Here is a 20,780-nt window from a genome sequence, read left to right on the forward strand (position 1 = left end):
AATGCAGTGTAGCCACACCATCCCAGCAGCGCAAAAACTCCGGAAGGAAGTTAGAAATATACAGTGGTGGAAAAAAGTATTTGATCCCCTGCTGACTTTGTACGTTTGCCCACTGACAAAGAAATAATCAGTCTATAATTTTAATGGTAGGTTTATTTGAACAGTGAGAGATAGAATAACAAAAAAATCCAGAAAAATCCATGTCAAAAATTTTATAAATTGATTTGCATTTTAATGAGGGAAATAAGTATTTGACCCCCTCTCAATCAGAAAGATTTCTGGCTCCCAGGTGTCTTTTATACAGGTAACGAGCTGAGATTAGGAGCACACTCTTAAAGGGAGCGCCGCCGGGGTAGGCCGTCATTGTAAATAAGAATTTGTTCTTAACTGACTTGCTGAGTTAACATTTTTATACACTGCTCAAAAAAATAGAGGGAACACTTAAACAACACATCCTAGATCTGAATGAAAGAAATAATCTTATTAAATACTTTTTTCTTTACATAGTTGAATGTGCTGACAACAAATTCACACAAAAATAATCAATGGAAATTCAATTTATCAACCCATGGATTTGGCGTCACACTCAAAATTAAAGTGGAAAACCACACTACAGGCTGATCCAACTTTGATGTAATGTCCTTAAAACAAGTCAAAATGAGGCTCAGTAGTGTGTGTGGCCTCCACGTGCCTGTATGACCTCCTTACAATGCCTGGGCATGCTCCTGATGAGGTGGCGGATGGTCTCCTGAGGGATCTCCAGACCTGGACTAAAGCATCCGCCAACTCCTGGACAGTCTGTGGTGCAACGTGGCGTTGGTGGATGGAGCGAGACATGATGTCCCAGATGTGCTCAATTGGATTCAGGTCTGGGGAACGGGCGGGCCAGTCCATAGCATCAATGCCTTCCTCTTGCAGGAACTGCTGACACACTCCAGCCACATGAGGTCTAGCATTGTCTTGCATTAGGAGGAACCCAGGGCCAACCGCACCAGCATATGGTCTCACAAGGGGTCTGAGGATCTCATCTCGGTACCTAATAGCAGTCAGGCTACCTCTGTCGAGCACATGGAGGGCTGTGCGGCCCCCCAAAGAAATGCCACCCCACACCATGACTGACCCACCGCCAAACCGGTCATGCAGGCAGCAGAACGTTCTCCACGGCGTCTCCAGACTCTGTCACGTCTGTCACGTGCTCAGTGTGAACCTGCTTTCATCTGTGTAGAGCACAGGGCGTCAGTGGCGAATTTGCCAATCTTGGTGTTCTCTGGCAAATGCCAAACGTCCTGCACGGTGTTGGGCTGTAAGCACAACCCCCACCTGTGGAAGTCGGGCCCTCATACCACTCTCATGGAGTCTGTTTCTGACCGTTTGAGCAGACACATGCACATTTGTGGCCTGCCGGAGGTCATTTTGCAGGGCTCTGGCAGTGCTCCTCCTGCTCCTCCTTGCACAAAGGCGGAGGTAGCGGTCCTGCTGCTGGGTTGTTGCCCTCCTACGGCCTCCTCCACGTCTCCTGGTGTACTGGCCTGTCTCCTGGTAGCGCCTCCATGCTCTGGACACTACGCTGACAGACACTGCAAACCTTCTTGCCACAGCTCGCATTGATGTGCCATCCTGGATGAGCTGCACTACCTGAGCCACTTGTGTGGGTTGTAGACTCCGTCTCATGCTACCACTAGAGTGAAAGCACAGCCAGCATTCAAAGGTGACCAAAATATCAGCCAGGAAGCATAGGAATTGAGAAGTGGTCTGTGGTCACCACCTGCTGAACCACTCCTTTATTGGGGGTGTCTTGCTAATTGCCTATAATTTCCACCTGTTGTCTATTCCATTTGCACAACAGCATGTGAAATTTATTGTCAATCAGTGTTGCTTCCTAAGTGGACAGTTTGATTTCACAGAAGTGTGATTGACTTGGAGTTACATTGTGTTGTTTAAGTGTTCCCTTTATTTTTTTGAGCCGTTTATATACATATTGCACGCCCAGCACATACATCGGCATACATACTTTTTACTTCGGCATCTAGAATAGTTTTCTCTCTATAAGCCGATATGTAATTTATAGGCTTATAGTGCATTGCATTGGGACCAACAGAATCGGTAGAGTAGAAAGTGTTGCAGGGCATAAAGACCTCAGTCCCCCATGAAATGACACCATATACAGATTCTACAGACCCTACTAAGTACTCCCCACCCCACTTTTACATCTGCACAAATAATAGTTTTTCCTGTACAGTGCTATATTTGTACCGTATATAGATTCTACAGCAGTGGGGGCTGCTGAGGGTAGAACGGCTCATAATGGAATGGGATCCATGCACACTCTAAAATGTGCAGTTTTGTCACAGATATCTCAAGTTTTGAGGGAGCGTGCAATTGGCATGCTGACTGCAGGAATGTCCACCAGAGCTGTTGCCACAAAATTGAACGATAATTTCTCTGACATAAGCTTCTTCACTTGCAGGATCGTCTGAGACTAGCAACCCAGACAGCTGATGAAACTTTGGGTTTGCACAACTGAAGAATTTCTGCACAAACTGTCCGAAGTCTTCTCAGGGAAGCTCATCTGCATGCTCATCATCCTCACCAGGGTCTTGACTTGACTGCAGTTCGGTATTGTTACCGACCTCAATGGGCAAATGCTCACTTTCAATGGCCACTGGCACGCTAGAGAAGAGTGCTCTTCATGGATGAATCCCAGTTTCTCACTGTACTGGGCAGATGGCAGATATGTGGGCGAGCGGTTTGCTGATGTCAACGTTGTGAACAGAGTGCCTCATGGTGGTGGTGGTAGGGTTATGGTATGGGCAGGCATAAGCTACAGACAACAAACACAATTACATTTTATCTATGGCAATTTGAATGCCCAGTGAGAAGATTCTGAGGCCCATTGTCTTGCTTTTCATTTGCCGCCATCACCTCATGTTTCAGCATGATGATGCACAGCGTCATGTTGCAACGATCTGTACACAGATCTGGAAGCTGAAAATGTCCCAGTTCTTCCATGGCCTACATACTTAGCAGACATGTCACCCATTGAGCATGTTTGGGATGCTCTGGATTGACGTGTACGACAGCATGTTCCAGTTCCTGCCAATATCCAGAAACTTCGCACAGCCATTGAATACGAGTGGGACAACATTCCACAGGCCACAATCAACAACCTGATCAACTCTACGTGAAGGAGATGTGTCGTGCAGCATTAGGTAAGTGGTGTTCACACCAGATACTGACTAGTTTTCTGATCCACGCCCCTACCTTTTTTTAAGGTATCTGTGACTCCCAGTCATGTGAAATCCATAGATTAGGGCCTAATGAATTTATTTCAATTGATTGATTTCCTTATATGAACTGTAACTCAGCAAAATCTTTCAAATTGTTGCATGTTGCGTTTATATTTGTGTTCAGTGTAGATCGCTAACTCTAAATATAATACCCAATGCTAGTACTATATGTATTCATGCAACAGTACATTTTATGTACTAAAAAAACTTTGCAGTTGTAGGGTACTACCCATGAGACCTATAGGCCTATGCCCTCGAAATGGCGGTGCGCATTTCGCGACGCGCTGCTCCATATCTCAAAGCCCTATCAAATATCTTGTTGGTAAAATAGTTGCAATTGAACTGAATATTGAGAGTTAAGAAATATAAATTATACCTACAGAAAGCTGAGACCCTCCTTTCTTCGACAAGGACGAGTGGATGAAGCTTCCAAAGCTGTGTTTCTCCTGCAATTGCATTTTGGAATGTTATACGATCAGAACACCTTTTTCTCTCTTTGGGGGAGAGAGGAGAGTGGCTCGCTCATCACAGCAGAAAGCCCCAGCGATGCCACAGGGGCTGGGCAGAAACTTTCATTACACAAATCATGAGGATAGGCCTTCTGAGTGGCACTGCATCGCAGTGCTTGAGGTGTCACTATAGAACCGGGTTCGATCACAGGCTGTGTCACAACTGGCCGTGACCGGGAGTCCCATAGGGCAGCGCACTATTGGCACAGCGTCGTCCGGGATAGGGGAGGGTTTGGCCAGGAGGGCTTTACTTGGCTCATTGCGCTCTAGTGACTCCTTGTGGAGTGCCGGGCGCCTGCAGGCAGACTTCGGTCGTCAGTTGAACGGTGTTTCCTCTGACACGACACATTGGTGCAGCTGGCTTCCGGGTTAAGTGGGCGGGTGTTAAGAAGCGCTGTTTGGCGAGTCATGTTTCGGAGGACGCATGACTTGACCTTCTCCCGAGCGTGTTGGGGAGTTGCAGAGATGAGACAAGATCACAATTGGGGATAAAAAGGGGGGGGGGGGGATCATGAGGATAATAATGCACTTTACTGTTTGACCAAATCATGATTTTAACAGCCCAAAAAATATGAAGTTTTGAGTGAGGTGACAATTTAGAATGTGCTCTTTCTACATTTTTAGGCACCCTTTCTGTTTTTTTACAATCCATGATCTTGGCTGTCTAATGACAGTCAGAGCAGGTCTTGTTGCTGATGCCGCGTATGACTTTGAATGTGAGTTTGCGTGACCTAAGCTGAGCCTATCAGAATTCCTGAGCCCATCTTGTTAGGGTGACCAGCCATTGTCCACTGATCAGCCAAAGTCTCATTATAGATGAGTAAACTGAGCAACAAAAAAAAAACATCACTTTTTCAGTACCTTGTTTTTCAAAGATAATTCATAAAAATCCAGTCGCGGTTTTGCCTCACCAGGGGTGATGGTCGGATTTGCGTTTATCATCGAAGGAATGAGCGTTACACTGAGGCCTGTACTCTGGAGCTGGATCAATTTGGAGGTGGAGGGTCCGTCATGGTCTGGGCCGGTGTGTCACAGCATCATCGGACTGAGCTTGTTGTCATTGCAGGCAATCTCAACGCTGTGCGTTACAGGGATGACATCCTCCTCCCTCATGTGGTACCCTTCCTGCAGGCTCCTCCTGACATGACCCTCCAGCTTGACAATGCTACCATCCATACTGCTCGTTCTGTGCGTGATTTCCTGCATGTCAGTGTTCTGCCATGGCCAGTAAAGAGCCCAGATCTCAATCCCATTGAGCGTGTCTGGGACCTGTTGGATCGGAGGGTGAGGGCAAGGGCCATTCCCCCCAGAAATGTCCGGGAACTTGCAGGTGCCTTGGTGGAAGAGTGGGGTAACATCTCACAGCAAGAACTGGCAAATCTGGTGCAGTCCATGAGGAGGAGATGCACTGTAGTACTAAATGCAGCTTGTGGCCACACCAGATACTGTTATTTTTGATTTTGTCCCCCCCTTTGTTTAGGGACACATTATTCCATTTCTGTTAGTCACATGTCTGTGGAACTTATTCAGTTTATGTCTCAGTTGTTGAATCTTATGTTCATACAAATATTTACATATGTTAAGTTTGCTGAAAATAAACGCAGTTGACAGTGAGGACGTTTCTTTTTTTGCTGAGTTTCTAACAGAAAAATTGCACAACAATCTTTACAAAAAAATCTTAACAGTTCCATGGAATGCCAGCACCTTTGTTTTTTCTTAAATATTTGTTTAAATTTCGACCAGCCCACCCACCTAAAACATGGTCCAGCCCATCTGTCGTTGCCAGATGGCCAATCCGCCCCTATTGTACACTATGAAAAGCTGCAAAAATTATTTCGTATCATACACATTGCGTTAAAACGCGGACTTTTATTTTGAAGGCAAAACGGAAGTCTTAAAGTTGCTGCCATGGCGCTAATCACAATGCGGCTAGACGTAAACGTAGATCACGAAGAACACCCAGCAACCTTTAACCTGGGCTCCTCTTCGCGAGCGAAGCCTGACCAGAAGTCTTTATCTGGTTGGACATGAGACAAGAATTATTCCTTGTTATAAATAACAAATTGTATGCACTCCAATGCAACCAGTAGGTATTGAATTGAGTTTCCCCAAGCAGTAAATTACTCGATTATTGCAGATATTTTAAAAAAATAAACTGTGCGAAGGCCCATATTGCCTTTATACAATTCAGTTTACTAGACATGCACCAGCCAGTGCAAGCTAGGGTTTTGTTGATTATGCATGTGAATGTTTGGCAGTCATGTTCTTTGAACCGAATACAACCAACAATAGACAACCTCACAGACCACCTCATTTTACCCTTTTACAGTGGTAGTCATTTTTATGCAAATTTAGCAAACAGGTGTTGGTGCCTGTGCCTCAACAGTTCAGCTCTGCCCATTAAACAAAAACCAGACCCAATTAATTTGACACATTGGCACAAGCACCAAGAGTAATTTTTAAAAATCTTTGGGCAGTTAAGTCCACATATTTCATGCATTTGCTTAACTCATAAGGCAATTTACAACCAAATTCCTTTAGGGTAATTCAAACCATGTCCAACGGAGACATTTTTTTATCATGTCACAATTCAAGCAAACATTTTTTAATTGAAAGCCAACAGACAAGTGTGTGGGGACTCAAATTTTATTTATACAAAGACCACAGCCATTCTACTTCAGTGGGATGAAACGGGAAGAATGTGTCGCTCCGATACCGGGACGACCGTGCTTGACTGGCTTGTAGGTGATGGAGAACTCCCCCAGGTAGTGGCCACACATCTCAGGCTGGAGAGAGAAATGTACAACGTTAGTGTTGAGTAGGACAATCCTTTTACTTGACATTTCAGCTAGAATACAACCTTGACTAAATAGTAACTACATTCTCTAACTATATAACACTTGAAGAATAAGTGTTACAGGACAAATCAGGGGTTGTTGCAAAAGGTGAGACTAATTTAGATTAATATCGTGCACTTGAGGGGCAAGAGTTTGAGGAAACCAGCGAAAAGCAAACCATTTTTTACAATTACAATCTCAAGGGATGCCGGCCATGCTAGCTGCATTTAAATAAATACAAATTGAAACCTTTAATTAAACTAGGTAAGTCAGTTAAGAACAAATTCTTATTTACAATGTCGGCCTACCAAAAGGCCTCCTGCGGGGATGGGATTAAAAATATAGGACAACACACATCACGTAAAGAAACAACACAACATAAAGAGAGACCTAAGACAACATGGTAGCAGCACAAATCATGACAAAAACATTGGGCACAGACAACAGCACAAAGGGCAAGAAGGTAGAGACAACAATACATTGCCTAACGCAGCCACAACTGTCAGTAAGAGTGTCCATGATTGAGTGTGTGAGTCCAGTGATCTCCCCCAAACCTCACCTTGATTTCAACCTGGTTGAAGGTCTTGCCGTTGTACACTCCGACCATGGAGCCGACCATCTCAGGCAGGATGACCATGTCCCTGAGGTGAGTCTTCACCACCTCAGGCTTCTCCATGGGGGGAGCCTCCTTCTTGGCCTTACGCAGGCGCTTCAGGAGGGATTGCTGCTTGCGGCGAAGGCCACGGTTTAGCCTCCTCCTCTGGCGGGCGCAGTACAACTGCATTAGCTGCTCACTGGAGAGGGGGGTATGGTCATAATTCCACCAGGGACATTTTCAGATGTACATTAAACATCAGCTCCAAATAGCAGACTGAAGACTTACAGGGGAGTTGAATGAAAAATTACAATGAATCCGGACTGCCAGTCAGTGTTCCTTCACTAATTGTACTACTTTTTAACCCCAAACTGGTTGGCCTTAAGTGAACATATTTAGTCAAAGCCCAATTCATTATATAATGATTTGTATGAAATGCAAAATGTAGAAAACAAATGGAACACAGCCCATTCATAAATGTACCCAACTTTCGAAAGAGCGAGTGCCACTGCCACAGACTTTCACCCTTCTGCAAGATGGGGTTCATTTAGCATTGGTATGATGGATACACTCACAGTAAAAGCTGAGCTTTCACCGACATACCACAATGCAACCAATATGGACAAATACAGTGGTGGAGTAGTGAAATAATTGGTTTACTCACTAGGACATGTCCAGAAGCTGGTCCAGGTCAACACCCCTGTAGGTGAACTTCCTGAAGGTACGCTTCTTCTTGATCTCAACTTCCGCCTAAGGAAGCAACGTACATTACTTCAACGCAGTAGATATCGTGAGCCAACGACAACAGCTATATGTTGAACAAGGCATTTGCTGTGAAATACTATCGAACATTCCTAGCGACTGTGTTAGTCGGGATTTCGTGCCGAACTCATGTCTCTAAAAGAGATAACGTGACTCGGTGAAAAGCATTGGCACTTCAGGCTACCCTGTGTCAATAGCATACATCCCAAGCTTCATGGTGCGCCAATCTTGTTCCATCCTAAAATTTAGCAATGTACGGATTGACAAATGGTGATGAACCAAAATATATGACTTATTAAATAGGAGGTTTTATAATTTTGCTGAGATGGACATAGATTGTCATACTCGGGTACTTGTAAATTTGGTCACCTACCATCTTGCCTGATGTTCCGGGGAAAAGAACATTCCGAATTCTCGTTGGTCCCAATATCGCGCGACTCACAGAGACATCCGGTTATCCATTTCCGGCCATACAAAATAGTTGTATTTTTCACTGGACCGGTAGGTGGTGGTACTGCACTCAATACTGTAACTCGCTCTGGAGTAGAGCGTCTGCTAAATGACAAATGTAAAATGTCATCCATTTTCATGAAAGTCCTCACAGAAAAATACATTGACATGCAATAGCACATATGCAGGAGATAAAATAAATTAGCATTTTATTATTTACCAACAAAGGCAGGTAGCCTAGCGGTTAGAGCGTTGGGATGGTATCTGAAAGGTCACTGGTTCAAATACCCGAGTCGACAAGGTGAAACATCTGTTGACGTGCCCTTGAGCAAGGCATTTAACCCTAATTTGCTCCAGCATATTTCACTGCACCGTATAATGTCAATCACCAGCTGTAAATACACCATGTAGAAACAGGTCCTCGTTTGCGGTACAAGGTCTGCTTGATCTTCTTCTGTTACTGCAATGTGCCTTACAACAGAGCTTCTGATGTGGCAGGACAGCCTAGAAACAAGAACAAGACAGTAAATGCCTGTATCAACTCTCCTTACCTGATACATACAAAACATGAGCAAAAGTATGTGGACACCTGCTCGTCGTTCTTCTCATTCCAAATCATGGGCATCAATATGGAGTTGGTCCCCCTTTGCTGATATAACAGCCTCCACTTTTCTGGGAAGGCTAGATCTTCAAACATTGCTGTGGGGACTTGCTTCCATTCAGCCACAAGAGCATTAGTGAGGTTGGGCACTGATGTTTGGCGATTAGGCCTGACTCACAGTCGGCGTTCCAGTTCATCCCAAAGGTGTTCGATGGTGTTGAGGTCAGGGCTCTGTGCAGGCCAGTCAAGTTCTTCCACACCGATCTCGACAAACCATTTCTGTATGGACCTCGCTTTCTACCCAGATTTGTCCGTCAGACTGCCAGATGGTGAATCGTTATTAATCACTCCAGAGAATGTGTTTCCACTGCTCCAGAGTCCAATGGCGGAGAGCTTTACACCACTCCAGCCGACACTTGGAATTGCGCATGGTGATTTTAGGCTTGTGTGTGGCTGCTCGGCCATGAAAACCCATTTCATGAAGCTCCCGGCGAACAGTTATTGTGCAGATGTTGCTTCCAGAGGAAATGTGGAACTCGGTAGTTAGTGTTGCAACCGAGGACAGACGATTTTCCATTTGGCGGTCTCGTTCTGTGAGCTTGTGTGGCCTACCACTTTGAGGTTGAGTCGTTGTTGCTCCGAGACATTTCCACTTCACTATAACAGCACTTATAGTTGACCGGGGCAGCTCTAGCAGGGCAGAAATGTTTCGAACCGACTCGTTAGACGTGCCACGTTGAAAGTCACAGAGCTCTTCAGTAAGGCCATTCTACTACCGGTGTTTGTCTATGGAGATCGCATGGCGGTGTGCTCGATATTATACACCTGTCATTAACGGGTGTGGCTGAAATAGCCAAATCCACTAATTTGAAGGAGTGTCCACATACTTTTGTATATATAGTGTATATGTCTACTGGAACAATGCGGTCATATCCTGCATTAGACTAATGGTAGTAGCCACCTCCATTAGCACAGCTGACGGTGAGAAAAATGATGACATATTCACATTAAATTACTTTACATACCCAACTCGTCAATCGCCAACTTTCTTTCATGATGCCTCATGTACAAATACACAACTCATCATCAATCAAAGTGCTGATTTGAACAACAGTAGCTTTCCCCTTTCTTGGTTTTGTACTGGGTCAGCACTGCTGTTGTAACTTTTGCAGGATCGAATGTTACAGAAAATCTCAACCATGACAATGGAGCGACACTTGACCTTCTGCAGTGGTGCAGCATCATGTTTAAAGAGAACGTCACAACTCAAACCAAGAGAGGCAGTGAGGGAAAAAAGTATTTGATCCCCTGCTGATTTTGTATGTTTGCCCACTGACAAAGAAATGATCAGTCTATAATTTTAATGGTAGGTTTATTTGAACAGTGAGAGACAGAATAACAACCAAAAAATCCAGAAAAACGCATGTCAAAAATGTTATAAATTGATTTGCATTTTAATGAGGGAAATAAGTATTTAACCCCCTCTCAATCAGAAAGATTTCTGGCTCCCAGGTGTCTTTTATACAGGTAACGAGCTGAGATTAGGAGCATTAAAGGGAGTGCTCCTAATCTCAGTTTGTTACCTGTATAAAAGACAAATGTTCACAGAAGCAATCAATCAATCAGATTCCAAACTCTCCACCATGGCCAAGAACAAAGAGCTCCCCAAGGATGTCAGGGACAAGATTGTAGACCTACACAAGGCTGGAATGGGCTACAAAACCATCGCCAAGCAGCTTGGTGAGAAGGTGACAACAGTTGGTGTGATTATTCGCAAATGGAAGAAACACAAAAGAACTCTCAATCTCCCTCAGCCTGGGGCTCCATGCAAGATCTCACCTCGTGGAGTTGCAATGATCATGAGAACGGTGAGGAATCAGCCCAGAACTACACGGGAGGATCTTGTCAATGATCTCAAGGCAGCTGGGACCATAGTCACCAAGAAAACAATTGGTAACACACTACTCCGTGAAGGACTGAAATCTTGCAGCGCCCGCAAGGTCCACCTGCTCAAGAAAGCACATATACATGCCTGTCTGAAGTTTGCCAATGAACATCTGAAGGATTCAGAGGACAACTGGGTGAAAGTGTTGTGGTCAGATGAGACCAAAATGGAGCTCTTTGGCATCAACTCAACTCGCCGTGTTTGGAGGAGGAGGAATGCTGCCTATGACCCCAAGAACACCATCTCCACCGTCAAACATGGAGGTGGAAACATTATGCTTTGGGGGTGTTTTTCTGCTAAGGGGACAGGACAACTTCACCGCATCAAAGGGACGATGGACGGGACCATGTACCGTCAAATCTTGGGTGAGAACCTCCTTCCCTCAGCCAGGGCATTGAAAATGGGTCATGGATAGGTATTCCAGCATGACAATGACCCAAAACACACGGCCAAGGCAACAAAGGAGTGGCTCAAGAAGAAGCACATTAAGGTCCTGGAGTGGCCTAGCCAGTCTCCAGACCTTAATCCCATAGAAAATATGTGGAGGGAGCTGAAGGTTCGACTTGCCAAACGTCAGCCTCGAAACCTTAATCCCTCCTGAGATGTGTGCAAACCTGGTGGCCAACTACAAGAAACGTCTGACCTCTGTGATTGCCAACAAGGGTTTTGCCACCAAGTACTAAGTCATGTTTTGCAGAGGGGTCAAATACTTATTTCCCTTATTAAAATGCAAATCATTTTATAATATTTTTGACATGTTTTTCTGGATTTTTTGTTGTTGTTATTCTGTCTCTCACTGTTCAAATAAACCTACCATTAAAATTATAGACTGATAATTTCTTTGTCAGTGGGCAAACGTACAAAATCAGCAGGGGATCAAATACTTTTTTCCCTCACTGTAGCTCTATGTGGTCAGAACATACTGAAGTATAGGTTATATTTAGTGGAATGCAAGGACAAGGTTAGTGCTAACAAACCACAAGCTTCTGTGAGATACTAAACGGAATGTTTAACACGGAAGTGTGACCGTCAGACATGATGCATGTGAGAAGGAAAAAACACATATGAAGATGGGTTTAATCAAACATTGAAATCACATATCTGGGTTCCAGCATTTAGTCATAAACCTGTTCGAAAAGGAAAGAGAGAGAATACTGGCCACTCAGAACAAGGACATCACAAGGAACTGATATTGTAGTCAAGACATTCACAAGGCATGAATCCAAATATGCTCACAGTTTCCATTCAACCCTTTGGAGGAAGAAATATTTTGTTACATAGAATGATCAGGATGATACCTTCCGGAGCACAGGTGCCATTTTGTTAGTGAGGGTCCAAGCTACTATAATGACGTCTGCTTGTCTTGGCCTGGCTCTGAACAACACCCTGAACCTGTCCATGTCATAACGAGATGTTGAAGAGAGAGGGAAGTGACAAGATGTGCTCAGGTGCCATTCAAGTCAAACGTTTAAAAAGCTGATCAGCTATTTTAGAAAATTAAACATCCACAAGGGGTCCCTCTCTCAATATTGTACTATATTACACAGTTAAAACACTACCACAGTGACACAACGGCTACTCTTGTGGGGTAAGTTTCAGTAGAGGAGTCCTTACCCTGCTGCTTGGCACTGCTGACACCAAGGCTTTGGGTGCCAAAGCAGTGCTCTTCTCCCTGACCAGAACCAAGGGGCCTGACGGAAGGGGATTACAGCTCTAGGCACAATAGGCAGTGAGTGTGTTACCGAAAACGTACTGCACTTGAAACCGGTTTAGTTAATCCTACCTGCTTTGTTGTTAAACCTACAGGTGACCACCGCATGATGAGCTGCGTCTGAGCAAATAGACAAGCCATGCGTCAGTCCAAAAGGACTGTACAGCTGGCAACAAGGTCACATGCATTGAACAAGCCAATGTCCTTTAAAGTTGAGAATAACTTCAGTCATACATCTTGATATTTTCATTGGCCCACCACCTGGAAAGTATTCTAAATAATATTTCAACAGCCCTTTGTTTTCTGCCTACTTACCCAAGTTACATAAGAGTTGGCTTAGATATTTTGATAGTGCTCCCAGTTGCTGCGGTGTCAACGCATGTGCAGCTTCAACTGATTTGTAAATCATCTGCACCAACTGCTAGTCAAGCAGAGCAAGGGCTACCAGTGCAGCTCCTTTGTAAATCAGATATCTAGCAGCACTGGGCTTGTTCAAGGGCGCTACGTTTTAGCTCACACACACACACACACACACACTTCTCTATTCCCTTAGGAGACCCAAATCCCCACGCCTACAGCACTGCATTTTTCACATACCATGAAATTAGTATGTCCGGCTATGGTATGCAGACATTGTTTAGACAATATTGCTTATGCTAGATAATCCACGAACTAAAGCCACATGAATTAATGATCCTAGCACAAGCTTTGCTAAACATGTAACTAATGAGACACTCTTTAATTGTAACATCAGTCTGGTTGGTATTCAATGTCCATCTTTATTTCACTTTAGTCATGTACACTTCCAAACGTTAACAGATGTTTCCATTCATATTAAAAAGACGGACCCGTAGCAGAGCACAAGGAATGTATATAATACCAAAGGTAGTAAAAGCAAATTCCTTCAGTCTAGGTAAAAAAAAAAAAATATTTAAATCAGAAATATAAAAAAAAAAAAAAGTTCCCTTTGAATGGCAGAGATAAAAATCTAAAATAAGTCTGGTCCTCTTTTCAGTCAGTGAATCCAGTAAAACATTAAACAATGAAGAGACCTGACAAAATGAATCCAGTATCCAGCATGGAATGTTGAAAGCCTGTGTTTTTTTTCCAAGATACTCTAACCCAAAGAAAACAAACCTTGGCTCCAGTTCTGATTTTGCAAACAAAATATTTCCTAAAATATATATTTTTTAAATGATTTGATCAGTACTCAGCATACATAAAAAGTGAACAGAATGGGAGATTAATGAGACGGTGGTATGTTCACAAAACACATTATTTTCTCGTTCTCAACAGATACTACAAAACATCTTGTCTTTTATATTACCAAGTAAAAGTACTGAATGGATACAAACAGTTAACAAATTCACATCAGTTAAGGAAATGTAAATAGCTTACATTAACAATATGACTTTTAGGCATATAAATACAAGGATGGGTAAATTCCAAATATGGAACAATCCATTTTTTGAACTGAATTCTTTTTTAAAATCTACATTCCAATGAAAGTTTAAACGCTTTCTTTTTCCCCGTCTCAACACAGATGATTTTTAAATCTTTGAAACCCATCTTAGATGGATTCTAGGCAATATTTGTATATGAAAATCCTTGGCATAAATACCACCCCTTTATAAAAATAAATAAAAGAAAAAAATGAACTAAAAAAATAATAATCGACCTACTTACATTAGTATAGGGGGAAACTGGCAAGGGGGCTTTGGCACTTTACAAAATTCCCTGTGAGAAAAAAGCTAATCACAGCTCAGACACCAGCACTGGCTTTAGCAGTTACACTTTAAAAAAAAACATACGTATAGCCATTTCAACAGGTATATAAAAACCTACTAATATATAGTACATGTGGGATATGTGTATATTTGTCCTAACCAGCAATTAATGAGGGTAAGAGGGAACTATTGTCCAACACCAAAATGAGATCACCCAAAAGGTGGAAAATCATATGTTACTAATAACTTTGATAACACCTTCATTGAGGTTTCTACCATCTTCAACAAGCACAACCCACTTAATAATCCGTCCCCTCTTCTTGGTACACCGGCACCGTGTCATCTTTGTATTCTTGGTAACCCTCGTCTTGGTAGTCGGCAACATAGTCGGCCCCGGCCCCGTTCACCCCCTCCTCATTCTTGGGGCAGTACTTGGCGTCGTAGATCTGACGACCCAGGCCAAAGTTCTGCCCGCTCTGGTTGGCACCTGCGTTGGAGCCCATCTGCAGCGACATGGTGCTGTTGTCACACTTGTCTGTGCCCAGCTTCTGGTCGTAGATGGCACGGCGGGTTCCTGGAGCTGTCATGCCAGCCTGAAGAGTAGAGGAAGGGAAAGATGAATTAGTTGGCAGTGAATTAATATTTGTACTCATCTGAATAAACAAGAATCCATTAGAAACAGCCAAAGTCTACTGAAGCAGTTAGTTCCCCCATTGACAATATTGATACAGTTTTAAGACATGGTGAGATGATTGAGTGAGAACTTGTATTTCCTTTTACCTGGCTGGCCCCCTTGTTGGTGCCCATTTGCAGACTGATGGTAGAGTTGTCCATGGGGGGCAGGATGTGAGCCTTGTGGTCGTAAAGGTGCCTCCTGGTGCCGTATGCGTTCATGCCCGCCTGGCTGGCACACTTATTCGTCCCCATCTGCGGAAAGAGACGTATCGGTTATTAAAGGGAAAACGGCAAAGAATGAGTAGAGAACTACAACACACACACCCCCACCCAGATGGAGAGACTTTCAGACAGACAGCTAATCCTTTTGAGTAGATGGCATTAAAACCAACAATATTATTCTTGGCTCAAATATAAGTTATACCAAAGGGCTTATAAATGTTAGGAATCATTGATGTAATCCGACATGCAACCCGTCTATAGGAAATATCCAAACTAAGTAGAAGTTAGGCCGAGATGCAATGAAATTAGGAGTTTCATAAGAACAATAACATGGAGGCCAGTCTGTCTCTGGGTTAGCCTGTTATATTGCTGACTGGCAACATCTTACTACTGCCATCTTGTTTGGCAAGATCGCAACAGAGCTGGCAACTGCAAAAAGAACAACATGCTCCTCAGTGGCATCACTGTCAACACATTCCCTTATACATAGCTGCGAGAATGTATGTATAAATCAGAATAAATACAAATAAAAATTGGAAAAATGTTGAAGTCCACCAGGCCTTTATTACTCCTGTAGGGGTGGACCAAAACACCAGTGCGGGGAGAAATTTCAAATAAATCTCAGCACCCAAAAAATAAGTTCTGTACACCCAGCCCTAAATATCTTCCCTCGACCATGCCCTCAGACCTGCAGTCCGATGACACAATGTCCGGCCTTCATCTTCTCCTCGTCGAATAGCCTCTCCTGTTTGTCTGCATACTTCACCCCAATGTCCACTCGGGACTGGCAGCCCTTGGTCTTGGCCTGCAGGGGAAAGTGTACAGAAATCACAACACGGTTGGATGCGTCAAGATCCTACTGGACACAATATTAGGGGCTTGTTGTAGTCGGATCCCACTTCCTAAACCATATGTTGATAAAGACGGGACACCATTATGTTATCTTCATAAAGATGTTCCTGAAGCTAAAAACCATGTTGTACAGAGCATTAGTGCAAGGTCAGCCATTTAATCTGTACAATAAACGATTCATGCAAGTGGAAATTACAGAAGCGTCGGCTAAAATAAAATACAGAAGATGCTCTTCTCATGAGGGGTGCAAGCAAAAAAAAAAATAATAATTAAGGTTTTAATACTGAAAGTCTTACCGTGCCAGCAAGAGACAACAGGGTGCTCTGGACCTGGGTCATGTTCCCACTCTCAAAGAGGTCATTGGCCTCAAAGATATCGTGGGGCTTCAGGCCATACGTTTGGATGGATTTGATGAAGTTGGTGATGTTCTCCAGCTAGAAACAGAAAAGCGCCATTGAGGACAAAATGAGTAAAGAGCTTCTCAATCATTTTGGGGTGTCATAACCACTTTATGGCTATCATAGCAAAGAATTAAGAAATATAGTTAAACGGATAACTCTTGCACACCGAGTTCTCACTATATTCCACATTATAAACTGGGTGGTTCGAACACTGAATGCTGGTTGGCTGACAGATGAGGTATATCAGACTGTATTCCACGGGTATGAAAACATGTTTATTTTTACTGCTCTAATTACATTGGTAACCAGTTTATAATAGCAATGAAGCACCTCGGGGGTTTGTGGTATATGGCCAATATACCACAGCTAAGGGCTGTATCCAGGCACTCTGCGTTGCTTCCTGCATAAGAACAGCCCTTAGCCGTGGTATATTGGCCATATACACCACACCCCCTCAAACCTTATTCTAACCCATGTTCTACTTCAGTACAGTCTCTGGTCCAGAGAAAGTTGCATCTCTAATAATAATCTACCTCTGCTTTTATGTTAGTAAAAAAAAACAAAAAAACAGGCTTGGTCAGCACAACAGCTCAGATGTATTCTCTAACTGTAAAACCACCTGGCAAAGTACAGTACAAGTCTGTTGATGTACTGGCAAGTCTTATGTAGCGAGAACAATCCAAGCTGCTCACCTGATGCCAATTCATGGTGGACGAGTTGATCTTTTTCACAGAGCCAGGTTGAAGTTTGTTGATCAGTCTAGAGGAGGAAGAGAGAATTTGCTGACTTAGACTTCAGTACCTCATAGGCAACCGAAGGAATCAGAGGAGAAAATTGTCTGTAGAGCATAATCATTACAGTGTACAGTACAATACAGCTGACAACTATGAGGACAGTCAGGACATTCATGGATTGTATCATTTGGTTTATTATGCTGTATCTGGCTGAATGTTTATGATTTGTGTTGTCTTTGGTTAAAAGCACTGGCTGAACAATACAATGTGGCTCAATAAAGCCTCATCTTACATATTATGATTAGGGTGACACTACAAATAGGATGATGGATGCTGGCCCCATTTATAAGCTTACTCGCACAGGATGACACCATTTTTCAGGCCTTTCTGGAAGTCCTCCCCAATAACACATCCTGTCACATCCTCGATCCAGACCCTTAGCTCCTCCTCTCTCTGAGGGTCATACTTTCCAGCAATCTGGAAGGGGGGGGGGGTAAAAAGTTCATTATAGGAAGCCTTTAAGTTTCACCTAAAGTCTTGGAAAAGGTTGACACAACCAAAACATATGTAGGTAACATGTTGGTTCCACTTTATTTTACATGACTGTTTCCACTGGTATTTATGAGAACTACGTGCAATGCGTACTTCAAATAATTATACACAATTGGTGGCCAGCGGTGCCTGTTTGGTCTGGGTTAACCAAAACTAATTGAATAACACATTGAATCAAGGGCGGGAAAGACCAGAGCTCATGGACATCATTCTTTAGTGTGAGAAGAAACCAAAAGCTTTACATCCACTTGGCTACCAGTACGGTGTGTTCTGAGGGCCAATGGTAAACTGGAGGAATGGGACCCCTCACCCAGGACAGAGACCATAATGCATGTACAGTTTCCAAATATTAAGAAATGCTCTTTCCATGACATAGATTGACCAGGTGAAAGCCATGATCTCTTACTGATGTCACTTGTTAAATTCAGTTCAAATCAGTGTAGATGAAGGGGAGGAGACAGGTTAGAGAGGGATTTTTAAGCCTCGAGACAATTGAGACATGGATTGTGTATGTGTGCCATTTAGACGGTGACTGGGCAAGACAAAAGATTTAAGTGCCTTTGAACGGGGTATGGTAGTAGGTGCAACAAATTGTCTCAAGAACTGCAACACTGCTGGGTTTTTCACACTCAACAGACTCCTGTGTGTATCAAGAATGGTCCACCACCCAAAGCACAGCAAACAACTTGACACAAATGTGGGAAGCATTGGAGTCAACATGGGCCAGCATCCCTGTGGAACGCTTTCGATACCTTGTAGAGTCCAAGGTGGATTATGGTAGCAGCGTGGAGACCTGAGTATTCTTTTGTACAACATAACTTCGAACATGATGGGTTAAGTTAGTTGTTTATGAAAGATAAGGAGAAAATGGCATTATATTAGTCTTCTCTATTGACAAGTAAAGAGCCAGGTTGGGGGCTTTTGCAGAGAGTTTAGATTCCATTTATCCTATTACACTGAAAAAGTGTAACAAGTTTAGGCCTACACAATAAAAGAAATTAAGGACAAGAACAAAGGTTGCTCCAATTGTTCTTTTTAACAGTACATGTGGGATAGAAGTTATATTTGGCTTGAGGGAGTAGGTTAACTCCTGGTTGTGATATTGATGTTCTGGATGGAGGACACAGGCACGGTCTCCTGTTAAGGTTAACTTTTGAATATGCATATGTTATGAATGAGAACATATTTCTATTTGGACTGTTTTGTGGAGTCAATTGTCTAAACACGCATCACGTCGGCGCAGTGCAAATGACGTTCACCAAGGCCCCAACCTACAGCAGCGCAGGATGCAGGAGTTGCTATCACGATAGCATGTGTGACCTCTGGGTGGGTGATATCAAACTCAGGGACATTGATGAATGAAAGACATACAACTCTAGAGAGTACTGACCAGTTTCACTATGTAAGCTAATGATACGCATATTTCAACTTGCCACATTGCCAATATCATGGGCAACGCCCATGCTTTTTTAAGCGCTTCCCAAAACTAAACCAACTTAAAAAAAAGGTGTATTATCATTCTGTCATATTAATGAACAATATTTTCAGAAGTATATTCATAGCGCGGAGCTGGTAAAACTTTTGTAATTGTTGATAAAAGACCTGCGCTTTATTTAGGCAATTCCAAAAAGTCATTGCCCGTTCCATGTCAATACCGTTTCACATCGTAGCCTAAAATACCTAGGCATACACATTTTTCTATAAATAAAACAAGTATTCTATAATATACTTCACTGTATCAGTATAATAGCACAAGGCAAGTGATTCATTCGCACTTAACTCGACTCCGTGAACACTTACCTTGCTTTTGACTTCCGCAGAAAACCCATAGGCAGGACCTCTGTTAAATGATGAGCCAGACATGATTATAAAGGAGTACTTTGTTTTTCGTATGGCTCCTTTTGTATCAGTTTCCTTTCTTTTCGTTTCTCTTCCAGTTAACTCCAGAGTGAACTAAACACTTCCTTTTTTTTTGCAACCAATGAAAAACGTTTATACGAATTTGTTTCCTTCCATAATCGATTTTAGGCTCCACCTTTTCCTTTCTCTGGATTGTGATTGACATCAAAATGTCCTTATATGGAAGGAAAGTCCCAAATTCCTAGATGGTGGGAGTATCCTATGGCCCCAGCATGCCAGACGCGCAGTCGTCTTTTGAGTCTCCGTCGGGAAAAGTTTGAGGAACTACCAAAGTACAACGCGCTACTGAATGACGTAATGCCACTATTCTTGAGGCAAATTTCAGAGTGCAAAGGACCCCCTTTGCTCATTCAAGGGTTTTTACCCTTTTTGGAATACTGAGAATGTTAATAGCACTATGAGAACATGGTTAAAAATATCCACTCGAGCATCAAACAATTAACATAATATTTTAGTTCGGCCTACATAAGACAAATAATCATGACTCGAGTTAATACTTTGATATAAACCACAGTCTACAATAACATCAAATACAGATGAAAAAATAGTAACATCAATTCATTATCAAGTGTCCATTTGTATCACGTCAGTGACTGTTAGTGTGGTTGTCAATTCAATTAGGTTCAATAGTCTTTGTAATATTGTCTTGATGTTCCATGACATTACACTTAGTCTCAAATGAAAATGGCATACTGAACACATTTTGCAATTTACCAAAAACCTTTTCATACATATCATATTAAATCAAATGTATTTATATAGCCCTTCTTACATCAGCTGATATCTCAAAGTGCTGAACAGAAACCCAGACTAAAACCCCAAACAGCAAGCAATGCAGGTGTAGAAGCACGGTGGCTAGGAAAAGACGATCATTAAGAGTATCTCTACCGCTCCTGCTGTCTCTAGAGAGTTGAAAACAGCAGGTCTGGGACAGATAGCACGTCCGGTGAACAGGTCAGGGTTCCATAGCCGCAGGCAGAACAGTTGAAACTGGAGCAGC

At 42.9% G+C, this 20,780-nt stretch overlaps 2 protein-coding genes and 1 non-coding gene across 3 annotated transcripts; all 3 read right to left on the reverse strand.

Annotated features, from left to right (window-relative positions):
* Window positions 1-6,427: 6,427 nt before the first annotated feature.
* rs15 (40S ribosomal protein S15) lies at window positions 6,428-8,391 on the reverse strand. The gene is given in 4 exon segments (NM_001140743.1): window positions 6,428-6,582; window positions 7,193-7,427; window positions 7,893-7,978; window positions 8,364-8,391. Coding segments are annotated over 4 exon segments (438 nt in total). The 5' UTR covers window positions 8,367-8,391; the 3' UTR covers window positions 6,428-6,468.
* LOC123726951 (small nucleolar RNA SNORA35) lies at window positions 7,704-7,841 on the reverse strand. Its single transcript, XR_006759058.1, has one exon. It is a non-coding gene; the product is annotated as a small nucleolar RNA SNORA35 (small nucleolar RNA).
* A 5,060-nt stretch (window positions 8,392-13,451) lies between the features above and the next one.
* On the reverse strand, window positions 13,452-19,788 carry cnn2 (calponin 2). Its single transcript, NM_001140401.1, is given in 7 exon segments — window positions 13,452-15,017; window positions 15,205-15,351; window positions 16,010-16,126; window positions 16,470-16,607; window positions 17,267-17,333; window positions 17,664-17,785; window positions 19,661-19,788. Coding segments are annotated over 7 exon segments (948 nt in total). The 5' UTR covers window positions 19,724-19,788; the 3' UTR covers window positions 13,452-14,723.
* Between the last annotated feature and the right edge of the window lie 992 nt (window positions 19,789-20,780).

This window comes from Salmo salar, chromosome 14 (genome assembly GCF_965601325.2).
Source record: "Salmo salar chromosome 14, fSalSal1, whole genome shotgun sequence".
NCBI classification, from domain to species: domain Eukaryota; kingdom Metazoa; phylum Chordata; class Actinopteri; order Salmoniformes; family Salmonidae; genus Salmo; species Salmo salar.